The following is a 25,937-nucleotide window of genomic DNA, read 5'->3' on the forward strand; positions in this document are numbered from 1 at the left end:
GGCCCCTCATGGTAACTTTGGAAGCCACTTTGATGCCAGGTGGTATGAAATATAAAAATCACACCCGTGTGAAGTGAGGGGCGCGTACATCATCATGACGTAAAATAGACACTATGCTATTTGCTCAGACACTATGACGTAACATTCTCCATTCATTGTCAATGGGAATTGTTTAAGACAAAGTTTGTGGACGGTAACCAAAAGCTGGATGTACAGTAGGAGAGGATAGCAAAACAATTGGTACGATGCAAGTTTATCACATGACGCCAGAGATCATTTGAAGAGATTTGTGTGAGTGTTGGAATTAACGTGGGAGTAGTAGCAAAAACTGTTTTGAAGATAATATTGTCTGCCAAAATATGGCAGACAATCTATAGGTGGAAATATGCATGACATAATGAGGAGTTTCATCATCCAAGGAATCCCAGGAAAATAAATGCACTAAAGGTTTGACGCTTACCGGTCCAAGTGAATGGTTTGCGAGATTAGCTCCTCACACACAGACAGACCAGGGGGAATAAAACAATCTTGGTACCCAGCCTTTTAGCCTGGTGGAAATAACCAGTGAATACCAAATCTAGGCCTAAAGCAGTGTGTGTGGCTACAGTCCAGAAGTGAAACAGTGCTTAATTCAGGGCTGTTTACAGTGCTGGCAGCCAGAGACAGACATGGGTCAGCTCTAATGGGACTAAATCCCCACAGACCACACTACACCACAGATATCTCATAATGTCATAATGGCTTCCTAGTTCCTCCATTATTTGTTGTCCTTGTTTTATCTCCCTTACAGCACCTGTAAGTCATCCTACAGTATGTGCTCTGTTGTGGCTCGCAGGCCTGTTTGGAGGATTTGTATTATGCATGGCACAACTAGGTGTGTGATGGATGAGATCCAAGGATTCAAACAAAAGGTTGACCGGGCTCCATTCTCAACCGTCTCTTTAGACACCTCTGAGACTTGTGTGACTGCGTTTCTACTTTCTATGCAAAGGAAACACGTTATAAGCCACGAGTACTGAAAATGGGTGAATAAACGAGGGCATATGTTACTCAATCCCAGGGCAAGGCAAACCAGACAGGCTAGATCTGGTGGTGTGTCCCAAAGCATCAACAGTCCTACTCACACTGGAATAGACTGCACTCAAACTCTGCATTTCCAACATCGTATTATGCTTAATTTATACTTGCTCGCCAGTGTTTTGCGGACTGAAAATAGCAGCTCAGGCTTTAGATGCACATTAAAGGAGAATTCCATGCTAGAAGGCTTTTTTACCTTTCTTACCTTTCTTGGTAGTCGTTACGTCCCCACCAAAGAGGTCCAGGTGTTTTTTGTACAAAAACTCCTTATTGGCTATTTCCCCTACCATAAGCCCTCAATGAATTGCATTGAATTGAATGGGGCTATGGAGTGTTGTGCTAATTCGCTTATTTCCATCGAAATAAGTAGTAAAGTGTGCCGCTTGGGATATTATTTACACTATGAAGAGAGGATATATACAAAGAAAATAATAATTTTGAGCGATGGAAATAAGCGAATTAGCACAACATCCCATAGCCCCATTCAATTCAATGCAATTCATTTAGGGCTTATGGTAGGGGAAATAGCCAATAAGGAGCTTTTGCACAAAATAACACCTGGACCTCTTTGGTGGGGACGTAACAACTACAAAGAAAGGTAAGAAAGCCTTTAAGTATGGAATTCTCCTTTAAGGATCAGTGGGAGACTCAACCTGGTCTAGACGTCCTGCTAAAGGCATTGCCGTATGTATCTCAAAGTCACAAAAAGGTTTGACACTTAACCCTGCCTTAATTGAGATCAGATGAGGCTTGGTCAGCTTCACATACCGAAGAACCCACACCACGATGAATAGACGGTATCTACATGTACTGATAATAGCCAACATGTGCAGGGACATATGTTCGCATGCACATTGACTACAACTGACTACAGCTTGAAGATAACAGACAGTACTGTATAGGTCTGGGAAAAATTTGAATAAACAACCACGCCCCAGGGAAAGAACATTACAACATGGAAACCTTCCGTAACTCAGGGTTAATAACTCCATACATCCATAATAACTTCCATAACAGGTTCATAACTCATACAGGCTACTACAGCTTGATTTACACTTCTGCGTACGATGGTTCTGCGTGGCGGAAAAAGCTGATTATATAAGATTTTGTGTCAAGCTTGTAAACCTGCTATTGACGGAGCATAAATCAGCCATACGTCTATTAAGTAACCTTTACAAGAGAAGTGAGAAAACAGGAGTCGCCCGCCTCTCCTGAAATTTTTATTTTATGGTCGGTAGACACATTTTGATCAATCAGGAGATAGAACTTGCACAGAATACAGACTAAACTGTGAAAATGGAAGTGATGGCACTAAGAAATGAGCAATGAATTAAAGAGCTGGAGAAACAGAGGGAGACCTCTGTTACTGAATAAACACTATAACAATGATAGAGAATATAGTCAGTGCTTTAACCTTTTAACAAATGATTTGTTTTAACCAAAATATCACTTACCGTACCTTTAATATTGTACTAGTCACATAGTTTCTGTCTTATAACTGTATCCTTTTTACCTGTATATCTTTGAGAACTTAATACATATTTACCATCATTATTTAGTATAATACACCAACCTCACTACACATTCCTCAGACATGCAAAAATACCTGGCAATAAATACAATTCTGTTTCTAATCTCATATGGATTAAGGGTAATGTTTTAGCTTTTTAAGTGCATATAGGCCTCATCGTATGTCCATTAAATGGAGAAGTCAATTCCCATCCCCTCTATGAAGATGAGGAGTATGCCTAGCCACAGACTCGTCCCTTCTCAGCACACCACAAAACACATTGGACAGTCCTTTGTGCCAATAGCCATGAGGCTCCACAAACAAGTTTGACCCCACAAGTTTGCAGGAATGCATTGGGTCCCATTTTTACAGTCTTTGGTATGACAGGGTGGACACTCTAACCACAAGGCCACTAGTATCTGGTAAACAATTTCACAGACAATTTCGCTGACTGTCTGTAATTATCGACTTTTGACAACTATAATGTAGCAGAAGTTTGATATGCCTATTAAGGATAACTACTGTATTCATGGTTGATAGACTGTATACGTATCCTCTCTCATATTCATTGTTGACAGTCTGCACACTATCAGTTCATGACTCTTTTACAGTGTCTTACACTTGACTGGCTATAATTACCTCTCCTGAGTTTCACTCTGCTGTTGCTGCTATGATTGTCCTCAATAGAGGTTAATCTCATTTTATTGTATGAATGCCGCCTGTGTGCAGTATAATTAAAACCACAGCAACCTAAGACGGTAACTGCCAGGCAATTGGAGTAATCAAATACCATAAATGACAAAAAAAAAAAAAAAATCTTTCACATACTGTTCCACTGAAGCCGATACTGTTCCACAGAAACTGAATACTGATACATGCCAGTGCTAGACCGATGGAAACTATGTACAGTACAACCACAACATAGTAACATAACTGTATCCTTGGATTTAGTTTCCAAAGAAACCAAAAGGTTGATTACATAGCTCAACAATCATGTTGTTTTACTTCCCTCTTTAAAGATGGGTACTTGAGCACTGAGCAGGGCTATACTAGGACAGAGTGACTCACAATCCAGTGAGTCCATGGTACACTCCTTTGAATGGTGTGCTGGATGAGCCAGTAGTCACTTAAAGGGATAGTTCAGATTTTTTGAACTTAAGTTGTATGAAATACTTGCCATTAATATAGTGGTTGCAACTGTATTAATTGATTGCCCGAGTCCTGTGGTGGGAGTTCTGCTCTGGTTTTGGTGAAATATCAAGTAGTTCCGGTCATTTTGTGGGGGGCACTGGGGGCCACGCAGTAAAAGTAAATTAATCCACAAAACTAACGTAATTTGTATTGTTGACCTATTTCTAAAATATTAGTGCAACTTCCGTTCTTTTTTTACCCCTCTATCACACAGAACTATGTTTTTTGTGTCCATATCACTACGCCCAAAAAATAGTTCCATGTGATAGAGGGGTCAAAGTTGAACGAAAGTCACGCTAATATTTTAGAAATAGGTCAACAATACAAATTACGTTCGTTTTGTGGATTCATTTACTTTTACTGCGTGGCCCTAGTGCCCCCACAAAATGACCGGAACTACTTAATATTGACCAAAACCAGAGCAGAACTCCCACCATGGGACTCGGGCAATCAATTAATACAGTTGCAACCACTATATTAATGGCAAGTATTTCATACAACTTAAGTTAAAAAAATCTGAACTATCCCTTTAAGGCCAGTGGTTCTCAAACTATTTCATTTCAAGGACTGCCAGTTTGGAATGCATGACTAGGCCACAGGCACACACAACACAACGACATGGAACCAAATGGACCCGTAAGGGGGCCATTTCTTCACTCTCTGACTTACAGATCCGTAATGGGTCCATATATTTAAGCAATATTACACTCGAGGGTGTGGTTTAACGTGATTATTGCCACTTCAGTGATGCTTGCGGAACTCGACTACGTCTCGTTCCTGACCGCATCACTACGTTAAACCACACCCTCGAGTGTAATATTGCAATTATACGACAGTTACCCTTAAAACTAAGAAAATCTCTGAAAAAAACATATTTTTTTTAATGACATCTGTAGTCACTACGACCACAAATAAAGATATAAAGAAACTAGCTAGCCTAGCCACCGAGTTTTCTGCGCTCTGGGAAAACAGAGCAGCTGAATTCTTTGTTTTGATTAGGTGTGGAGTGGTGCTCGTTTGAACCACGGCTAGAAGGCTGTTTCAACCAATCAGATTGCTTCCTCGAAACGACCAGTTGTATAATATTAATTATACAACAGGTCGTTTCGAGGAAGCAATCTGATTGGTAAAAAGTGAGCACAGAAAAGTGAAGACGCAAATTCCGATTGGCCGGAATGTGATGTATGATGACTCAAGTCAATATGCAGTGATTTTTGTGCTAAAAACTTGGATAATGAATAGTATTCATCTTCCTCCTGCTGCTTTGATATTTTGCCAAAAGATGTTGTATGGCCTCAGAACTTCTACAAATTGACAACATGTCTCTTACATCAGGTTTATTCTCACAGGCCCTGAAACTACAGTCATCAAACCACTCTTAAACAAATTTATATAATCCAGACCAGAAGACAAAATCACCCATGAACAATTGTTGTTCCATATCAAACCTCACATTTTTAAATAAATGAACAACTTTTTGGCACTAAACAACTGTTTAGCTTTGGATAAAAGCGTCTGCTAAATGACTGTAATGTAATGTAATGTAATGTTTTGATATCTTCCATTCAGGGTTTCGACCACAACACAGCACTGAGACTGCTCTTGTTTAAGTCTTCAATGACATCATAGACACAGTGACAGTGGCATAATTTCAGTATTACTGGATCTCAGTGCTGCATTCGACACACTTAACATAATACTAGACTGACTGGAAGATTTTGTGGGACTTTCTGGCACAGTATTGAACTGGGTTGAATCCTACTTAAAGTACAGGGATTACTTTGTGTCTAAAGGTTAATTATTCAACATGCTGCCACTGGCTTATGGGTATGCAGACAACATATACTTACATAACCATAATAGTTATGTAATCACAATATTCAAATACAAGCACTGAGTAAGTAAGTATTACAAGTCAGTAGTCAAGCGTGTATTTGGATATCAAACACGCTCACAGACAAACATTAGACTTATCACTCCACAAATGAACAGTGAAGAAGGAAAGACTGCTTTCATATTCTATAACCCCAGACAAATGGAGCAAACTCCAGGACTCTGAAACTGGATCAATTGGTCTAAAATTATTTAGTTTTTTGTGATCTTGTTGTACTCGCGTCCTTGAAAAAGAGAGCTTGCTCTCAATGGTCTTCCCTGAATAAAGGTCAATGAAAGTGCACAGCTTCAATGAAAGCCGGGAGAGGCGTCTACCTTTATATCTATGTCTATGAAGCCAGGGGGGCTCACCCCTGTATTCCAACCTTAAGACACTTACAAAGTCAGTCTACTATCACCTTAAGAATTTAGGATTAAAGGACTTATGTGTCTCTCCGGTTTTTGAAAAACTTGCATTCCATACATTTTTCTACAGTGCTACAGTAGTTCAGGACTGCTGTAACACGTGTCTTTAAACAGTCTCCTCATAAACAGCTGCAGTTCATTCAGAACGCTGCCACGCAAGTATTTACTAACACCCAGAACGTGGACCGTCTGTCAAATAATTGATTTCAAAATGCTATTACCTCTCAGATCACCTGGGACAGGTCCACTTTACGCCCCCAAACTCCAACTGTGGAGACGCCGCGTTCAGTTCAATTGTTATGTTGCACTATAACTTTATCATTGTATGTTTATATTTTAGTTTCTAGGTTATTAAAAAGTCATTTGAATTAAAATTCAAATGACTTTTTATGGTGTTTCTTTTGCACTTTGTCTTAATGCTCTTAATGTTTTCCATTTTGTGTAAAGCACTTTGAATTGCTTCGAAAACGTGTTCTAAAAATGAACTTGCCTGGCCTTGCTATTCAAACATTACATAGCAACAACTGTTTCCAGCTAATTGAAACGAACACAAACAATTGGCAGAGAAGGGCTCTTTAACGATGCGTGACCAATGAAAAACCAAAACAAACACTTGTTTGTCTGGTGGACATATTGAGTCCAGGGCACAGGGTGGAGAAGAAAATGCATTCCTCACTTTCAGTAATCAGTAACCTTTGATTAGGTACGGCAGGAATCGTAAATGAAATCATCATTTGGCAGTTGCAAGCTTAGGGAAGATTAAAGCATGCTGTGGTTTAAAAGGGTGCAACAAAGCACTGATGAAGTGGAAAGAAAAGAATGAAAAGCTAATAAGCTTTAAAGTTTACATCAATCCTTTTTTCTTTCGATTTTGCGCATAAATCCCTGAATGGAAACACCTGAAAATTCGCTTCACATTTTCGAAATGTTTTATGGAAATCCAGTTAGTGGCCGACGAGGGCCACAAGAGACAAAACACAATAACAATCTTAGCGCACCAATTAATCAATCAATCAAGTTACTTTTGGTTCAATTAAATCCAATTTGGCAAGATTCAAATGCAGCCTAAACAGTAAAGCTGACGAATGAGTAATAATAAGTAATGGACGGGTCATTTCTTTATCTGCCCAAAATAAACTATGTCTGAACGTGTGTCAACGCTCAGAGAGTTATTCAGAGAGGCCCTTGTAAACATTAAAACCTTAATGTTTACAAGGGAATTCCCCCCAAATTAATGAATCAAAGAAGTTTGTTTATTCTACAACTTTGTTAATGTCTGGCCTTCTGTTCACCATATGTGAGGATAGACCATTTCTCTCCGTTCCTCTTTGGATACAGTATGGTATGTATACAGTATATATATATACAGACTCTGTAAACACCATTTTAATGTCACCATAGAAGTATTATTTACTCTGAAGGACATTTTCAAGTTAAGGGGACCTTTTAAAAAGGCAATAAATACAAGTCACAACTCTACATCAAACCGTTTTGTGCCATTAGTCAGGGCCGCGGGAAGATGTTTACACTAGGAGGTGCTGAACTTTCAGTAGGGCGTGAGCGCGCGCCGCAAAGTTTTCGCGCAATTTCACGCAGAAAAGTGGCTTTTACTTTCCCTCTCCACACGCATGAGAAAACTGACACAGGCAATTAACCAGGATAAGGTGCTGATACTGTGATACAGCATATTTATTAAGCCAGAAATAACAGAAATCTGTTTTGATTAAAATTATTATTATTTCCCCCCTACTGTCCGAGGGGGGGCTGTGCCTGGGGAAAGGGGGTGCTCCAGCCCCCCCAGCACCCCTACTTCCCTCAGCCATGCCATTAGTAACTCTTTTTGGACTTTCAAGTAGTCTTTTATGGTATAAGCAGAAAAGACAGAGTCTCCTTCATGGAGCAACTGATGAAAACGTTATTCCGCAGAAACAAAAATGAACAGTTAAAATGAACCTACCACTGGTCCACCATTTCTTGCCATGGATGACGTAATGGTCTTTATCCCTGTGGAGGGTACACGCCATGTTGGTGGCATCACTGGAGGCAACATCAGGCTCTGTGGAGCACATGGTTCATCAGCCTTTAAACTATTTAGGCCTGAGATCAGATTCAAAAAATGTCTTCTACATCCTGACAGTTTTCTGAAAAAGCTATGTTTCTATGTCAGTGGTTCTTCGAATTTTCAAAAATAGCAGATCTACAAGCTCATAGCGCGCCACCGAGTGGCGCGCTATGAGCTTGTAGATCTGCTATTTTTCCATAGCTAAGGCATAACATAATGCTAACACCAAAAGGGGTTCCCGCCCAAAATGGGTTAAACTAAATGAAATGTCACTTAAAAAGGACAATTCCGAAAGACTGATGATTAAAGGCAATGGTTGGATCTAACCATTGCCTACAATTCAAATAAATACAAAATAATGTTTTGTAACACTTACAAATAAGTCATGAGTACCAAAACATTACAATATGTCTCTAAATTAAAGTTCTTAATCTGTAAATGTAGACATGAAAGATTTCTCAAGCCAACTGCTTCACCTGTGTATACATTAATTTCTTAAATTATGGATCCAGGTCAAACAAAGGACAAACTTGTTGCCCCTGCATTGGCAGACCTTATCAGTAGTACAGTATTTCCACATAATTCGATACCACTTTAAATTCCTCTACGTACAGTATAATAATGGCTCTTTATGCCATTTTGGGCGGGAACCCCTTTTGGTGTTAGCATTGTGTTGTGCTTTAGCTATTGAAAAATAGCAGATCTACTAGCTCATAGCGCGCCACCGAGTGGCGCGCTACGAGCTTGTAGGTCTGCTATTTTTTTTTAAATCGAAGAACGACTGACATAGAAACATAGCTTTTTCAGAAAACTGTCAGGATGTAGAAGACATTCTTAGAATCTGATCTCAGGTCAGAATGGGTTATGCAACCTGCATGAAGAATGCATCCCAAGAGACAAACAGAGGCGTTCATCTGTATTCCTTTAGTGTAATAATCCGGAGGAAAACGTCCTAAAAAAACAGCTAAACAATATTTGAGGTTGAATACAGTATAATTAAGGGGAGGTTCACAGTTCACACCCACTGTAATCACCTCTGGCAAGGACAGCTGTGTTGAGTCTATCCAATGTGGGATCATGCAATCAAGGAACCAAACAGAGAAAATGACTCATATACAGTGTATACTATGAGTCATTGGACCCATAAGGGTCATTTTTTACACACTCTCTGAGTTGACACATTTTACAGTGTAGGTGGAGTTGTGTCTACGGTCTTTATTTGGACAAACCTTGCACAGTTTACAGCAGTAAAGATCCATTGAGAGTCAATTGCACAGCAACCATTGCAGGAATGTTGGGGAAGCAGACCGCATTATGCTGAATATGGTGAATTTCAGTATAATTGAACAACTGAGTTATGCTTGTTTTTTTTTTAATGTTTTTTTTGTGGCTTTCGCCTTTATTTTATATTTTTTATGGAGGGACAGACAGTAGGAGAGGAAATGGGGAGAGAGATGGGGGTAAGACATGCAGTAAAGGCCGTCGGGATCGGGAGTCGAACCCGCGGCACACTGCCAGACTGGATTACCAGCCAAGGTGCCTGGACCGCTGAGCCACGACCCAGGCCAGTTATGCTTGGTTTTGCGGTGGAGTGAAATGTTCAAAGTGGCCTCACAGTCATCGTCATCATCATCATCATCATCACGACATACACATTACACAACATGACACTTGTTTTGTTTTATCACCTCATACAAGCTGATCTTATTATAATTATTATAGCGCTCTTGTAACTCTTCTTTACATGCATTGTGCATCACCCATTCACACCGATGGCGGAGGAAACTGCGCAAGGCACCAACCTGCTCATCGGGAGCAATTATGTTTGGGAACCTTCCGCTTCCCTTCCGCTACCCCTGATCCACTGCCGCCCCTATTTGTCGTATTTGGTACAGTATTATATTGTATCTATTTCTACTAAAAAATAATAGAATATGCACATCACTTGGTTGAGGTGATGGATTGGAAAGTATAAATAAACCTGCACACTCATTTCATCAGGTCAAACTGACTTTAAGAGTTTGACCCGATGAAGAGCCTTGGCTGTTTTGTGTTCCGCTGTGCTACTATGCCAATTGAATTTCCCTTACAAGCTCAATAAAAGGTCTATATCTATTTATCTTTGTATTTGTCCACTAAAAGTGTAAATGCACACAATGCAAACATACTTGAATGTCATGAACAGGCGACTGGTCTTGGCTAAGTTGTACCTGTCATGCAGAAACAGGAGCGGATGTCTCCTCGGAGGAGAGGCTCCAGCCACTTGCTCTTCTGTTCCTCACTGCCAAACATATGGAGCACCTCCATGTTCCCTGTATCTGCAGGAAAACAGTACACAATCACTCGCACCGCACGCCTGCTACCGAGCTTTTATTCTTCTTCTTATTATTATTATTCTAACGAATATCTTAGAAATCACATGTTTGCCAAAATGTCAGGACACATCAGCAGACGTTAATGATCACTATATTGCACATTTTGCGTGAGAGTCGTATCAGTAACATATCACTCCAGCAAGCACCACAATGGAAACAAATCACCAGGTATTTTTGGTGGTATCCTTTTAGCCTAAATGTTTGACTTTTGTCTGTTTTTAGGACCACAATGGAAATAAGTCTCACAACTTTGTTGTGTTTATATCCTAGACGTCTCTCCGATAAACATGTAACGTGTTTTTCTTTCATCACGACTAATAAAAATCAATTCAAATCTGGACCACGTGCCGTTTACATTTGGGATTAAAATTAATAAAGTAGTCAAATGAGGTGCATTTTATTCTATATTATTTGATTTCGTATTTTACCAGGGGCCTGGCAGTTAAACACCTCAGGGGCGTAGATGCAGCGGCCAGTTTCCTCTGCGATGTAGGCATAGTCCAGCTGACTGAGACCACTGGCAGCAGGCAGAAAGAGGTTCCACAGCCCTGCCCCCCTGGCATTTGCCTAAAAACACACACATATCATCGTCACTGTCGGGCGGAAACCTTGTATGTCCAAAACCGTTAGGAAACAAGAACCTGTGGTCCAATGGTTCCAATGTAGTCATTATTTAGTCACAACCTCTTGTTAATACGTTTCATTTCGTTCAAAAGACACACTTAACTACTTTCACTTAAAAACAATTGCAATCTTTTAAAAAAAAATAGATCTACAAGCACACAACGGGTCACCCGATCTGCAATAGTTGCTACTTTTGTGTGACTCTGTACTTGTATGATGGAGTAGGGCATTACGTTGAAACATGGCAGAGGTACAATAATTCTGCCCGACAGCAACAATATGCATTCCATGTATCCATGAATACATATTACACAGACAAAAACATTGCATCATCCCATCTTAATTGACCGTGAAAAAATGTAGAGTTCATTTGCTTGGAATCTCAAGGGGGTTTAGCTGAGGGCAGGCATGGATGACAGATTACCAATACATTTATGTTCACAGGTTTAAGGAGCAATGAATGCACTAAAGCAATAACATTATATCAAACTCCCAGTGCTAAAATCTATTCCTTGCCACCACTCACCTTCAGATCCTCTATTACTTGGGGAGTGTGCCATCTCTGTGGGGATAGAGCATGTTTGTAGTATTCTGCAACTTCCTGGGGGCAAAATAATAACATAAGGAATTTGGGGCAGGGCTTTGCTAGGAAACGGGATAGAATTATAAACATAAAATGCTTATAAAACTAAACAGAAGAAGGAACCTTCATTCCATTTAATTTTCACTGTATTTTCATAGCTACAAATCAAATGAACGGCAACAGAATGTGAAAGTGTAGCAATGTGCCGCAGCTAACTCCACAACGTGTTAAATGTATAGCCGTGTTCCCACAGGACGTTACAGTACATACTGTACATACAGACATGATCCTTCAGCGATTATTACGTGGGTAGACTAGTACTGACCTCCTGAGCAGGAAGCACGTGTTGTCTCATGAAGTCTTTGACCTGCTGGAGGACAGCTCTGCCTCGGGGCGTCTGGAGGAACAGCTTGTGTTCATCTGGGCCTGGGAGGGACCTGCACGGGAGGACACCCGTCTCACAGGTTTAATAGTTAGCAGGGGAATGGAAAGTGACGAGAGAGAGATGAACCGGCGGTTCAAAGTGCTGCTGGAGAAAGGTCTAGGTTTATTGTGCCACCCGAATCGTTGTTGTATTCCCATTGAATCCTCTTTTGTTCTGTTGGGGCCCTTGTTTGTTTTTCTCCTACACCTTTGTGGGCGTGCAAAAGTATACCCAGGCTACACATCACTCTAGAGAAGCAGATGAATCTTCTTCTCAATAAACATGACATAATGGGTTTAGTCACATATTTAATGTGTGTACGTAATTTTATGTGCGTGTTTGTTAAACCTTTTACACTTTTCCAGAAGAAAAAGAATCTACCTTTGAAAGATCTGGAAAAACTTTGCCGTTTCATACATTCCAGCAATGAACGGCACCAGCTGGTTGCAAGCATTCACTGCTTCTTGATGGATTCAACATGTCACTTGAACTGCACTGACATACTGTACCGATACCGACAGGGCCAGAGTTCACACCTGTACGCCCCGAAGGGTGTTTCCATCTTTTTCTGTTCCCGTCCTGTCCTTAGATCCTTATCTGGTTGATGATCCAAGGACAGAGGTTGTAATTTAGTTCCCTTTGTCAAATGTCAGCCTGTAACACCATCTGAGATTAATGGGCTCTACAACTAAACTTGACATGACAATGAAGTACAGTATAGTCACACCGTAGGGTAAACTAGAAAAAGTGCCATTCTGGGCACAGGTCTCCACCAGGAGGAGTGTGTGTGTGTGTGTGTGTGTGATGTTTGGCAAAATGTTTAGGAGTGATATAAACATGTTTTTTTGTTTGTTTGTTTTTTTGCAACAATTTTCTTCATTTTGTTGAGGAAATGCAGAGCCAGATCACAGGACATTTGTAGCATTTTGTACGAAACGGGCCACTCCTGAATACTTTGGAAGGCAATCTTAGCCAATCAGTGTAGAATCTGAGAAATCCAACAGAACAACAAATCTGTGCGACTAATATAAACAATGTGTTTTGCAGAAATCGGCCTCATGGTGGCGCTATAACTGGCAGATGTGGAGGGATGCAGGGAAAATGTTTTTCCATGGCCTCTAGGGAGTGTGCATACAAAGTTGTACACAGATGATCCAGTTATAGGTAAAAACAGGAATTGCCCTGTTATAGCGCCACCGTGAGGCTGATTTTGGAAAGAATGAGTGGCATGTCGTGTCCTAGTGGAAATGTGTGTGTATAATTTCACGGAAATTGCACATGTGTTTGTGAATTGTGATTTGTGGCATTTTGTTCGAAACGGACCAATCATGTGAGCTTTGGAAGCCAATCTTAGCCAATCAGGATGGAAGATGGGAAATGGTGCAAATCCGTGTTGATCACATGACTATGTAGTGTATACCGAATTGTGTGATGTATGGATGAAATGTGTACGAGTAATCTACAGAAATGTGTTTTGCCAAACTTGGCCTCATGGTGGCGCTATAACAGGCCGTTGTGGAATATTTGGGGCAGACGTTCGTCGTTGGCATCCAGGGAGTGTGTGAGCAGTTTGGCATGGATCGGCCCAACAGTGCCGGAGATTAGCTGGTAACGGACGGACGGACGGACGGAAGGACGGATGGACGGATGGACGCACACACACACACACACAGGGACGGAGTGCAAAACATACTCTCTCCCCATGCCGTCGGCCTGGTGGAGACAATTACATACTGTTCATGCTGAAACTATAGAGAGGGAAAACATGAATTACTTATGCGCCAGCTGCAGGGCAACCGTGGCCAAGGGCTCCACACACTGGCCAAACTCAGCAGCATTAGGTGCACTGGCATTACCCAGTAGGTGGCGGGCATAGATCCCCTGATGGAGAAATGAGAGAGAGGGGGGGGGACTGAAGAATGATCTACGGAAAAAACGTGACATGCAGTCATTGCTTGAATGCTCTTCAAGACAGCCTAAGCAACAGTTGCTATCCAAGAATGACTGTGTGTGTGTGTGTGTGTGTGTGTGTGTGTGTGTGTGTGTGTGTGTGTGTGTGTGTGTGTGTGTGTGTGTGTGTGTGTGTGTGTGTGTGTGTGTGTGTGTGTGTGTGTGTGTGTGTGTGTGTGTATGTGTGTATGTATGTGTGTGTGTGTGTGTGTGTGTGTGTGTGGTGATTGTGAAGCAGGCCGTGGATGAAAAAGGGCATTTGTGCTCGGCGAACCTCTCCTGGATAAATAAAGGGTAAAAAATAAATAATATGAGGTAACCAGGTGCTCACCGGAGACGTGAAAGCCTAAAGGTGCTCCTGGATCAGACGAGATAAGACTTCAGATTTAAACAAATAGAAGATCCGAGCACTCAATTTAAAAGAGGGAGCAGCCTTTCGAACATGTTTCGACCACATGATTTAGCCCTGATGAAGGCCGATTGTGGTCGAAACATGTTGATGTATTAAATATAGGCTGCTCTCTCTTTTAACTCAAGTGCCCGGATGTACCATTTTTTATCTGAAGAATATGACACATTTGGAAGAAATATTAGGGCGTGTGTATGTGTGTATCTAAGTGTTTTAGTTTGATGCTGCCTCTCTATGATCTTCCATTTACCTTCCTTCACATATTACTTTAACCAGCACTATATACTGATAAGCTACAACTTAATTGAAAATATACAAAGAGAGAGATAAACCTGGGCGATGCCTGCCATCTTGAAGACGGACAGGGCCAGGTAGAAATTCAGCAGTGGTAAAGAAGGTGGGATCCCCCGACATCGGCAGTAGACGGAGATCAGGTCCTCAGGAGTGGGCATACCTGCAACAGGTTCATTGTCAACATTGGTTAGAGCTAATCCTGACAAAGATCATACAATATAGTGTTGCTGTCCGGAAGATTCCACCTAACTCCGTTTTTGAGATTATAGATTTATTTTCCTTTCTTTTTTTCCCGCATAAATCAATGCTATTGAACACCGCTTACGTCTGTGTGTTGGTTAAAGAAATATTGAACCAATGAAAAGTACAAAAAAGCTTTGACAAAAACCTCCTAACTCCGCTTGGGCTGGATGTCGTTTTTATTTCCTGAAAAATGAACATTTTGGAGTTAGGTGGTTTCTTCCAGACAGCAGAGATATTCAACCATGCATTTTAGACCTGCGCAGTGAAATTATAGTGACATTTATTGCATTGTGACATTTATTCTTTACCCTTTTATTTAAATGCAGTTGACAATCAGCCATACCTTCTATTCCTTTGAGGCTGCCCATGGTACTGATGATACTGAAGCTGCCGGGCCAATAGTGAGGCATGAGACAGTAGGCCAGGTCTGCCAAGGGCTGGCCTGTGGTAGACAGCTCCCAGTCCAACACTGCTATCACACGTGCCTGTGAAGAGCGAGCGCAAACTGTAAAGTGCAGGCTAAGGTTTTACAGTTCACACACACTGACTTATACACACAACAGGGGATCTGGGACACCTAGGGGGTCATCAGTTACTATAGGGGCGGGCGGGCTCTGCCACATCTTTATGGGATAGTATTTACTTTTTTTACATTAACTACTGAAAAAGTGTAATCTACAACACAATTGTAAAAGACCCCTGCACTAGAGAAGAGACTTGGCAGAATGATCTACCTCTGTTGGATGGAAAATCATGTTGTCCACTCTGAAATCCCCATGGACCAGAGTAACCTCATCATCATTGGATGGCAGGTTGTTCATCAGCCAGTCAGAGAGATTATCCATGACTGGAATGTCTTTGTGGGCTGCTGCTTGGTACTGCTTCGTCCAGGTTAACACCTTTTAGCACAAAACAACTATTATGAATGTCGTACATTACATAGTTGAGCAGGTTATGAGTCTCATATTTGGCGACACGAGTTATACAGATTCACAATTTGAAACACTTGTCTCACCTGTCTTTTGCAGTAGCCTGGGCCTTTCCCATACGTTTCTAAGTTCAAGGATGCAAGGTCCAGAGAGTGTAGTCTGGCCAATACCTCCACTGCAGCCACATACAGTGCACTCCGCTCTGCGGCAGGCAACCCTGGGAGACGAATGTCCCGGAATATACGCCCCTGTACCACAGAGCATCAGTTATTAACCACATAAACCCTACATACTGCATGCACATCGCTGACATACACACACATAAATAAATTATTATAATTAATTAGTGGTCAAGCCCGAAGGGGCGAAGACCCCTTATTGTTTTCGGACTTCGAAAGATTATTCCGCCATTCTTCGCGGTTTTGGCAGTTTGTTTTCCACGAAATTCGGCAATATGGTATGGTCGTGGGAATCGGTCAAGAACTGAATCTCACAGTCATTCATCAAAGCCCCTTTAGATCTCCCAATGCATTAATTATATGATGTGCTCTATCCACTCTTGACGTAAAAAAAAAGCGACGTCAAAGACTTTCGTAGCCTGGTTAAGCACTCCCCCTTGAAATCACATTTACATTGATTTGTGTGGAGTCTGGACCCTGCTAATGCATGGTTGGTTGCGGGAGTACAGCGTTGACAGACAACCCCTGACATCATCTCCAGTCTTCAAACAGTGAGCGGCATGTGCCTGGAACATGGACACTAGGCTTGCAGCTATATTTCTTATTAATTATTAGTATCATCATTATTAATAATAATACTTGACTGTAAGCAGAATGTTGCCTACAATGTGGAATGTTTACCTTTACATGCTCCATCAAATAGAACTCTGTTCCAATGACTGTAGTATCAGTGCAATGCAAGATGGGCTGGGGCACAGGGAAACCAGCTGAGAACAGGGCCTTCTGTACTCGATACTCCCTGTCCACCTAAACACACAATTTACAATTACAAATTAGGCATTTAGCAGACACTCTGAATCCAGAGCGACTTACAGTAAGCAAGGAAGACACAAGGAAATACATCAAATGCATAGAAATAGTAATCTAGGATCGTTGGTAAACCAATAACCTATCATCGGTGTAATATAAGAAAATCCATAATCTGTACATTGAAACTATGCACACTATAGGATGCCAGGTCTACAAATGACCTGGCAACATGCTATCTAAATAACATTACATAAATATACGACCCATTATACTGAAACATCACAGAAAATAATGGCGATATACTATTCATCTTTATGTATTTCTGTATGGTAACGTACGCAAAGCAATGTGCAGCAGCACAGCCACAGACAGAAGGCAAACATAACATATAAAATCACACCCGTGTGAACTGAGTAGTGCAACTCCCCCTACCCCTCTCTCTCTCTCTCTATCTCTCTCTGTTTCTGGCACAACAGCGCCACTTTTGCCCCTACTGTTACTCATAGTAACAGTCACATAGGTTAAAACAGACATTGCTGTTCCTTGGAGTGGTTGCACAACTCAATAATACATCATCTTACGACGTGCACCCCTATACACAACAATGCAGGATCCATTCCCGGGCCAGCCGGACCATTATTGCTGCATGTCACTCCTCCAGTCTCTCTCCACGTTTCCTGTCTCTATCCACAAACTATCAAATAAAAGCAGAAAATCCATTTAAAAAAAAGAAAGACAAATGCATGACACCCGGCCCCGCCCGAGGTTACAGTTGGTTATATAAAAAACAACAACAGCAGATGGAACAAATGACAAATGTACGTCTGAGTGTCCTCCACCCCAAAGGAACCATCTGGAACTCAACATGCAAATGATGTTGAGGTTTTCAAAACAATTTGGTCTTTGTCTTTGAGCTCAGCTAACCCTCACTTCATACAGGTTCCATTTTTTATTTATTGAATACGTCATTAGTCAATAATGGCAGTAGGCCTATGTGGTTCGTGGTACAGTGACAGTCAGACATTAAGGCTAAACGGATAACACAAAAAGGTCCTGGAGACTTGTATTTTTAAATAAGCTTTCTCATCTAGGACAGTCAGACAGTGCCCAAATACTGGCAGCCGCATACCCTTTATTACACATCGTGCAAGGGGGAAATCAATAAAGATTTATTTGTAGGAAAGACTGGGCACACCAGTAAACAATAATTTATGTGGAGAAAATACTGGGCACACATTGCTCAAACTATCAATTTCAAACTATAATGTTTGTAAACAACTTTACAAACATGGGAAAAAATAGGAAACGTCTCCCCCTACTGGATATGACACAAAACCCACACACAGTCATCCAGAATGATAGTGTTAACATGATCTTTGGCCTAGTTTCTGCATTTGTAAAACCATGCAACGATGGCCCTATGGGTGATCTTTAGAATGGTCTCGTAGCTTTCACAGATAATTTAATACAAAATAAACAGCGTACCTTGTGAGCACCTGGCAGAAGCATACCAGGAGGTTTCTTCCTGAGTACATAGCACTCAGATGGAGTTTGAATCAGAAAGGTGGGGTTGGACTGACCAACACTGGAAAGACAAAGACATCATATAAAGCTGTCAGATCAACACATTTTGACATTTCTTGCAGGGATTAGCTCGATGGATAAATGTTGTTACACAGAGAATGAAAAGCTGTATACCAACCTGTACTGTCTGACAGTCAGTGCATCACTGTTTGAAACCTTACACTTGAGGGACAAATATCTTTGAAGTTTGTCAACGTCAAAGTTGTGCTCTTCCCGTACAGGAGTTGTTTGGTCGTCCATGATTGTTTCACTGTGGATTAATTATTAATAGGTGCATCATCATGCATTGTTTTTAGCAGATCTAAGATCTAAATAGTGTGGGTGGAGAGAGTTGACGCGAGGTTAGCTGGGAGTCGGACCGCTTTAACGGCGCACACTGTCACTTTTCGTTCTTCGGCGCAAATACATTTTAAACAGATATGGTCTATATAAATAATAGACTGTCTATCTAAACGCCATGGGCTTGTAGATCAGCTATTATTCGGAACAAGACACACGGCGCGAAAGTTCGGAACTGCGGATAAACCGGGTCGGAACGCTTCTAGTTGTACAGTCTGGTTCCTCCCCGGACTTTGTTTATAGGAACACGCAAGTCTGACAGCTGATCGGAGTTGTGTATACGTGTACTTTTGTACACCGTCATCCAGTCTCTGTGTGTCATACAGGTGTTTATTTGAGTTAATCGTCGCATTTTGGACAGTGACGACCAGGGTCAAGTGAAGCGATGGCCACGGTGGAAGAGCTAAAGCTGCGGGTGAGAGAGCTGGAGAATGAACTGATCAAGTGTAAGCAGAGACGTGGTGCCGTGGAGGATGCTGAGCACCACAACCCGCACAGACAGAAAATAGACAAAATGAGTGCCGAGGTTGTAGATTCTAATCCATACAGGTACGATATTTGATGTTTCTTGTTATACTTTATTACTTAGTTATATATGCCATGTTTGTGGTGGAATGGGCCAATGGGGTGGTATTCACTGGTCACTGCACTGCATGGTCACGCCCATTGCAACGTTTACTCAGCAGGCCTTTAGACATGCCATATGTCAATATAAATCTAGGCTTGGACCAAGACTAGTATCATAGATGTATTTTTATCGAGTCTGACTTTTACTTATTTTTTTGTATCGTAGATATGCAAGTGTAAAAATCGATAAAATACATGTATGACAGTCAAATACATGTATGACAGTCTTGATCCAAGGCTAACATAAAAACACAATGTTGTTTGTGTCCCCACACAGTCGTCTGATGGCTTTAAAGAGAATGGGTATAGTGGACGATTATGAGGTATGTATGATGTTAGGTTGGCACAGCTCGGCAGTGCTGCTGTTTTCATTCAAAGTGGTTCAATGTTGCCTATTACAATTCCCCCACGCTCATCTCTTTCAAATGTGATGATAACAGAAAATCCGGACATACACAGTAGCCGTGGTCGGGGTTGGAGGAGTGGGTAGTGTGACAGCTGAAATGCTCACAAGATGTGGCATTGGTAAGGTAATAACAACCATTCCATTGCTTCTTCTTCTTCTGACTGCATCACAGATGTTCACCTCGTGTTTATAAAATAAACCCTAACCCGGCCTCATCATCTGTAATATGGTTTTTAATGTCAACAGCTGCTCCTCTTTGACTATGACAAAGTGGAGCTGGCCAATATGAACAGGCTGTTCTTCCAGCCCCACCAGGCTGGCCTCAGTAAAGTGGAAGCAGCAGAACACACACTCAGGTAAACTCAGAGGTTTCTTAATAGAGTTAAGTAAATCGGAAAAGCTGCCAATCAGACACCATGTAATTTATTAGCCGCAATTTGCAACTCTAGATTTTTTTATAATGGGATGAATCTAGAGTTGCAATACCCTCCATTGACTCCCCACTCATCATTTTGCGTTTGCGATCTGCTTGTCTTAAACGACGTTAAACTCACCAACATTGCAGCTGTAGTCCAAGCTTGAATTATTCTCTTTCAATCTGCCGAGCTTGTTTTTCATAAAAATCCCCCATAGACATGTTATGAGCTACTTTCTGTCAAGAAGAAGAAATGTTGGAGTTTGGAAGCGCTCGTTTGTATTAAGGGGTCGCGCTGCTGCCTCCTGCATTATGTGCAAATGCGAAACAGATGCATGCAGGGACGTTCAGTGACTTACGACGAGCGCTTCCAAACTCCAGCACTTAGAAAAAGAATCACTTGCACAGAACTTATTGACAGAAAGTAGCTCATAACATGTCTACGGGGGATTTTTATGAAAAACAAGCTCGGCAGATTGAAAGAGAATAATTCAAGCTTGGACTACAGCTGCAATGTTGGTGAGTTTAACGTTGTTAAAGACAAGCAGATCGCAAACGCAAAATTATGAGTGGGGAGTCAATGGAGGGTATTGCAACTCTAGATTCATCCCATTATAAAAAAATCTAGAGTTGCAAATTGCGGCTAGTAATTTATCACACAATGTTATGTCATTTACATTCATATTTTGAATGCATGCAATGTTATCGGACAACTGTTTATACTCCTAATACAATTTACATTAGTATTTTACCAACTTGTAGCTGCACTTTAACAGTTCTTAATGGAATTTGTATTCCTAGATCAGATTCCTAGAACCTTTTATTTTCAAGGACCCCCATAACTACTGTGAGTCAGAGTGTACAAATAGAACCATTTGTACACTGTCAGAGTTATAGACCTGTGAGGGTCCATAATGGAACCCTCTCAAGGAACCGTGAGAGTCCCTGGACTCCCTGTACACCTCTCATGCAACAGAACAAAGTATACAATTTTACCACTGTGGTTTCCTCAAGTCATTTTGTTGTTGACATCTTGTTATTCCTCCATTTACCCACCAGAAACATCAATCCCGACGTGTCATTTGAGACCCACAACTACAACATTACCACCATGGATAACTTTACACATTTCATGGATCGCATCAGGTATAGGTTTTACGGTGAAACCGTTGTCTATTTTTCTTTCCTGGACATAGTGCTTTTCATGGTTAATTATTCTGTGTTCCTCTCTCAGCCATGGAGGCCTGGAGGAAGGGAGGCCAGTGGATTTGATCCTGAGCTGCGTGGATAACTATGAGGCCCGGATGGCCATCAATGTGGTCAGTACAGTGCATGATGGCTGTCTTACACCTCTAGGCTTACACTGTGTTTTGCTTATCGTCTCTGTCGGGTGGAAACCTACGTGCAAAACGGTTACTTTTCAGGATTCAAATAAAAGAATAACAATAGTAGCAGATGGACAAGCTCAAAACGAGCTTGCTGATATGCTACTTTTGATGCTTTTGTGTGATCAAGGGCGTGTCTGATCAATTTAAGAATGATCACACAATAAGTTAGAATATGGAGATAAGAGGTTTCTGCCCGACAGCAATGTTATGCGTGTGTGATTATGAAGTGAATTAAATGTTGGTGTAAATGTATTTCTCACAGGCCTGTAACGAGCTTGATCAGATATGGATGGAGTCTGGTGTGAGTGAGAACGCCGTGTCGGGACACATCCAGCTCATTATCCCCGGAGAGACCGCCTGCTTTGCTGTACGTCCAAAACACAAATGTTTGCCTATAATGACATGCCCAGATTAATAGAGATGCAGGGTTGAAAGTTTTTAAGACTACTTAACACACACACATTTTGTTTTTCTCTTTCTGACAGTGTGCGCCTCCTCTGGTGGTAGCCGCCAAAATAGATGAGAAGACGCTGAAAAGGGATGGGGTGTGTGCTGCCAGCTTGCCCACCACCATGGGTGTGGTTGCAGGCCTCCTGGTACAAAATGTCCTCAAGTAAGATCTCATTGAGGATGAATTCCTGTTCTGTTCCTTGGCTATATAGAAGTGTCTATTTGTATGTCTCTAAATGTTTTGATGAATTGAACAAGGTGGACCCTCTTGTAAACAAGTGTAATGCTTTATTGGGTCGTCCACTCACAGTTAACAGTCTTTCTATTGAGTTTGTGCTTGAAATGTACTGTAATTCTGCAAACTGTTAATAAATATTTCAATCAATCATTTATAGCCGGCACAGGGTAGGGGAGGGGTATCAAAACGTTATACGGTAAACTGTATAAAGTAAGGTTATTAACTTCTTACAGTGTGCACAAAGTAAATTGTTACGTTGACATAAACCTTTTGTTTAATGTGTGTCTAGGTACCTGTTAAAATTCGGCACCGTTAGCTACTATCTTGGCTACAACGCAATGCAGGACTTCTTTCCCACCATGACCATGAGGCCCAACCCCCAGTGTGATGACCGCTACTGCAGGAAACAGCAGGAGGAGTACAAGGTGTGTTCTGCATTCCCAGAAAGACCTCCTGTATTGTTCTGCATGTTGTCTTTTCTTCAGCCTATCTCAAACTATAGTCTAGTATGTTGCGTAAGTTTTATTTATTTACTTATTTTATACATAGCTGAGGCAGATGCTATGTCTGCGCTTTGGACAATGAACAAAGCCATCTGTTCCACTGCTTGCTGCTGGTATATTCAAAGATCCTGAAATTGTTTCATTCATGTAAATGAATGCCATGTTACTCTTAATTGTGTGCTGGACCTGGTACAAGCTCAGTGCACAACAATGCGTCGTGAGCTTGTAGATTGTCTATTTTCAGGCCGCGACACTGGTGCACAACCTTTGAGTATAAATAATTCTTAAAACATACCAGTGTCCATCTTTTGTCACCAGAGGAAAGAGGCAGAGCGGCCCAAGGTGGAAGTTGTGGTGGTGGAAGAAGAAGAGGTTGTACATGAGGACAATAATTGGGGTGAGCAATGTACATATAAGTGTCAAATGGTTGATGTACATCTGCATTAGTAACAGTGAAACATCTGTTATTTTGCATGCCCACGTAAAAGCTGTCTGCCTTGTTTCCGATTAGGTATAGAGCTGGTGTCAGAAGTGACTGATGAGGAATTGCAGGCCGCCTCTGGTCCCGTCCCAGACCTCCCAGAGGGCATCACTGTAGCCTACACGATTCCAGTCAAGGTCAGTGCCTATGTAACGCCATAGCTCCACCTACTGTGTTGCGTTGCATTCGGACAGCGTCAAAAACAACGCAGTGCAATTAGGGATGCACCAAAAGGGAAATTCTTGGCCGAAACCGAATACAGGAAACAGTTGGCCGAAAACCGAATGATTAATATTATATATCTTTTTTTCCTACCATTGCTGTCATACCGTACCTGAAAGCTACCTGATTTATGGCAAAAGAAATGGTTATGGCAAAACTTAACTTAAATAATAATCACTATTATGGGTCCATAAAACATTTATTCAGCTCTTTTGAATGCATTAATGCAGTGATATATTTTCTGCCTATTCGGGCCGAAACCGAATATGCCGAAAATGCATTTTTAGCCATTTTCTGCTGAATATTTTCTGCGACCAAATATTTGGTGCATCACTAAGTGCAATGCAAACACCCGATGGCTGCATTGGAGCTTCGGCTTAATAGCCCTAAATATCAGATTTTATTTTTATACAATTTATTCATCAACCGCTCTACCATGACTGGACTATTTTACATTTGTCTGAACAGGATACAGCAGATGTAGAGACAGTGGAGGAGACGGAACAAAGTCTGGAGGAGTTGATGGCTCAGATGAGGAAGATGTAGGCATGGTAAAGATGCCATGTCCGCTATTAAAGACACATGCATCTTCATCGTCGTCAACTGTAAATGCATTGCCAAGCCAACCTCAGACACTGATCCAATGAACCATCTGCTCCATTGCTTATTGATAAGTTGGCATCTTTCCATACGAATGGAGGCGTATCTCAAACATGAACGCAAAGCAAGTTCTAACCCACGGACGTCAACCCAGAATGAGTGCTTTCTTCATAGCAGGCATGAAGTATGCATGAGAAGCGCAGCCACTGCATTTCAAACAAACGATCTCCTAAATGACTATGTATTAACGGTTCTCTGTCATTTGCAAATTGAAAAATGTCCACTAACTGTGTGAAAATAATTACGTGAGATGAAACTTGCCTCATGTTTTGCTGACATCACAAAACTGTGGCACTTAAGGCCTATTCATAGTCTGGACTTTCGGTGGTGAGGTGACCACCGGAGCTGAAATAACGTTGAGCGGTGGCGAGTAAAAACCGAGAAGGGCTGGAGCGGTGGCGGTGGTTTGCTCTTCACCGCGGCTCGTGACGTCATGTTGTAGTTCGGTGGTCACCCCACCACCGAAAATCCAGACTATGTATGAGCCTTTAGATGAGATATCTTCAAACCATGACTACCACTATTGGTGCTGCATTCATGGGTATTATTAGTTTGGGATGTGAATGGTGAACAAGGTTTCAGTCCATGCAAGTGTCCTGTATGAACCGTTTATGCCCCGTCATTCACTCAGCTTTGTAAAACTACTCTTAACAGTACTGACATTGTACACTTTGGTTTCAATAAAAGTATTTATTAGACGGAATATGGGCTTCATCAATTTGTGCTGTACAGTTTATTACATTAATTTCTCATAGAACATTATGCACTAAAGGTTCCTGATAAGAGAATGTCCCTTATGGCAACATTAAGCCTGGCAGAATAATGTTTACAGTACAAATACTGTATGTGGCACCATCACGTTTTGAGATTCCCATGAATCCCATTTAGACAGATTAATAACTACTGTATACCATGTCATTTTGCATAAATGCTGCATGAAGACAAATGTAGAGAGTGATTTCCCCTCACATAGATTCATCTTGAATTGTGCCTAGTTATGTCTGGGAAATCACCTTTGAAATACTCTGCCGTAAACGTTCGATCATTAGAACTGTTTACTACAGTAGTAAAATGGAATTAATTATGAGGTTCCATGTTGAACCACAGGTATTGTATGTAGGCATGGCACTGCTTGCATGGCACACTTGCTTAATTACTTAGGCCTTTACATTCCTTTCGGAACAATGCCATTGATGAATCATTTCCACCCTCTGTCTTGCGCCATCCTCTCCTGTTTAACATCCAACGCTGTGCTCCTCCAGGTGTTTTTGGGTCTCCCTCTGCTCGCTTGATTATTAAAAGTAGAATTTCCTGGGGGCAAGCAGCCCTATTATCTAATTCTGAGGATGTACAAATGGAACCAAATGAGCCCATAAGGGTCAATTTGGTTCTATTTATACAACCAAGAGTTACTGTACATACCTGTACATGTCCATTTTGAACTGCCCCAAGGAACACGGAGGACCCCACTTTGAGAACCACTGGTGTAACCATTTTCTTGGCAATGAATACTACTTATATGGATGGATTATATGGATGATAATTGTATAGCCATCCTTGGACACGGTGCTGCCTCCAACAAAAATCAGCATAATGGAGTGAAATGGCATTAGTTCAGATTAGCACCTCTTATTCTATATTAAATATACCCTCTTAGCTCGAGTGA

General features: G+C 41.3%; 2 protein-coding genes across 2 annotated transcripts in view; one reads left to right on the plus strand and one right to left on the minus strand.

The window, feature by feature from the left end:
• Positions 1-18,885, minus strand: part of acad11 (acyl-CoA dehydrogenase family, member 11) — a 36,472-nt gene extending 17,587 nt beyond the window's left edge. Inside the window, exons 1-13 of the mRNA XM_079489740.1 lie at positions 18,661-18,885; positions 18,444-18,543; positions 16,830-16,955; positions 16,056-16,217; positions 15,775-15,939; positions 15,384-15,525; positions 14,836-14,957; positions 13,919-14,025; positions 12,046-12,157; positions 11,664-11,738; positions 10,942-11,080; positions 10,349-10,456; positions 8,034-8,132 (exon numbers count right to left, since the gene is read on the minus strand). Of these exons, the coding sequence (XP_079345866.1) occupies positions 8,034-8,132; positions 10,349-10,456; positions 10,942-11,080; positions 11,664-11,738; positions 12,046-12,157; positions 13,919-14,025; positions 14,836-14,957; positions 15,384-15,525; positions 15,775-15,939; positions 16,056-16,217; positions 16,830-16,955; positions 18,444-18,543; positions 18,661-18,782 (1,579 nt within the window). The 5' untranslated portion in view covers positions 18,783-18,885. The remainder of the gene's footprint in view (positions 1-8,033; positions 8,133-10,348; positions 10,457-10,941; positions 11,081-11,663; positions 11,739-12,045; positions 12,158-13,918; positions 14,026-14,835; positions 14,958-15,383; positions 15,526-15,774; positions 15,940-16,055; positions 16,218-16,829; positions 16,956-18,443; positions 18,544-18,660) is intronic.
• A 184-nt stretch (positions 18,886-19,069) lies between these two features.
• Positions 19,070-24,974, plus strand: uba5 (ubiquitin-like modifier activating enzyme 5). Its single transcript, XM_079489741.1, has 12 exons — positions 19,070-19,430; positions 19,786-19,831; positions 19,949-20,038; positions 20,161-20,270; positions 21,389-21,475; positions 21,564-21,648; positions 21,980-22,084; positions 22,203-22,330; positions 22,695-22,830; positions 23,227-23,305; positions 23,420-23,526; positions 24,080-24,974. The coding sequence occupies exons 1-12, from the start codon at positions 19,267-19,269 to the stop codon at positions 24,155-24,157; spliced, it is 1,215 nt and encodes a 404-aa protein (XP_079345867.1). The 5' UTR covers positions 19,070-19,266; the 3' UTR covers positions 24,158-24,974.
• The last annotated feature ends 963 nt before the right edge of the window (positions 24,975-25,937 follow it).

Source organism: Electrona antarctica (genome assembly GCF_951216825.1).
Source record: "Electrona antarctica genome assembly, chromosome: 20".
NCBI classification, from domain to species: Eukaryota; Metazoa; Chordata; class Actinopteri; order Myctophiformes; family Myctophidae; genus Electrona; species Electrona antarctica.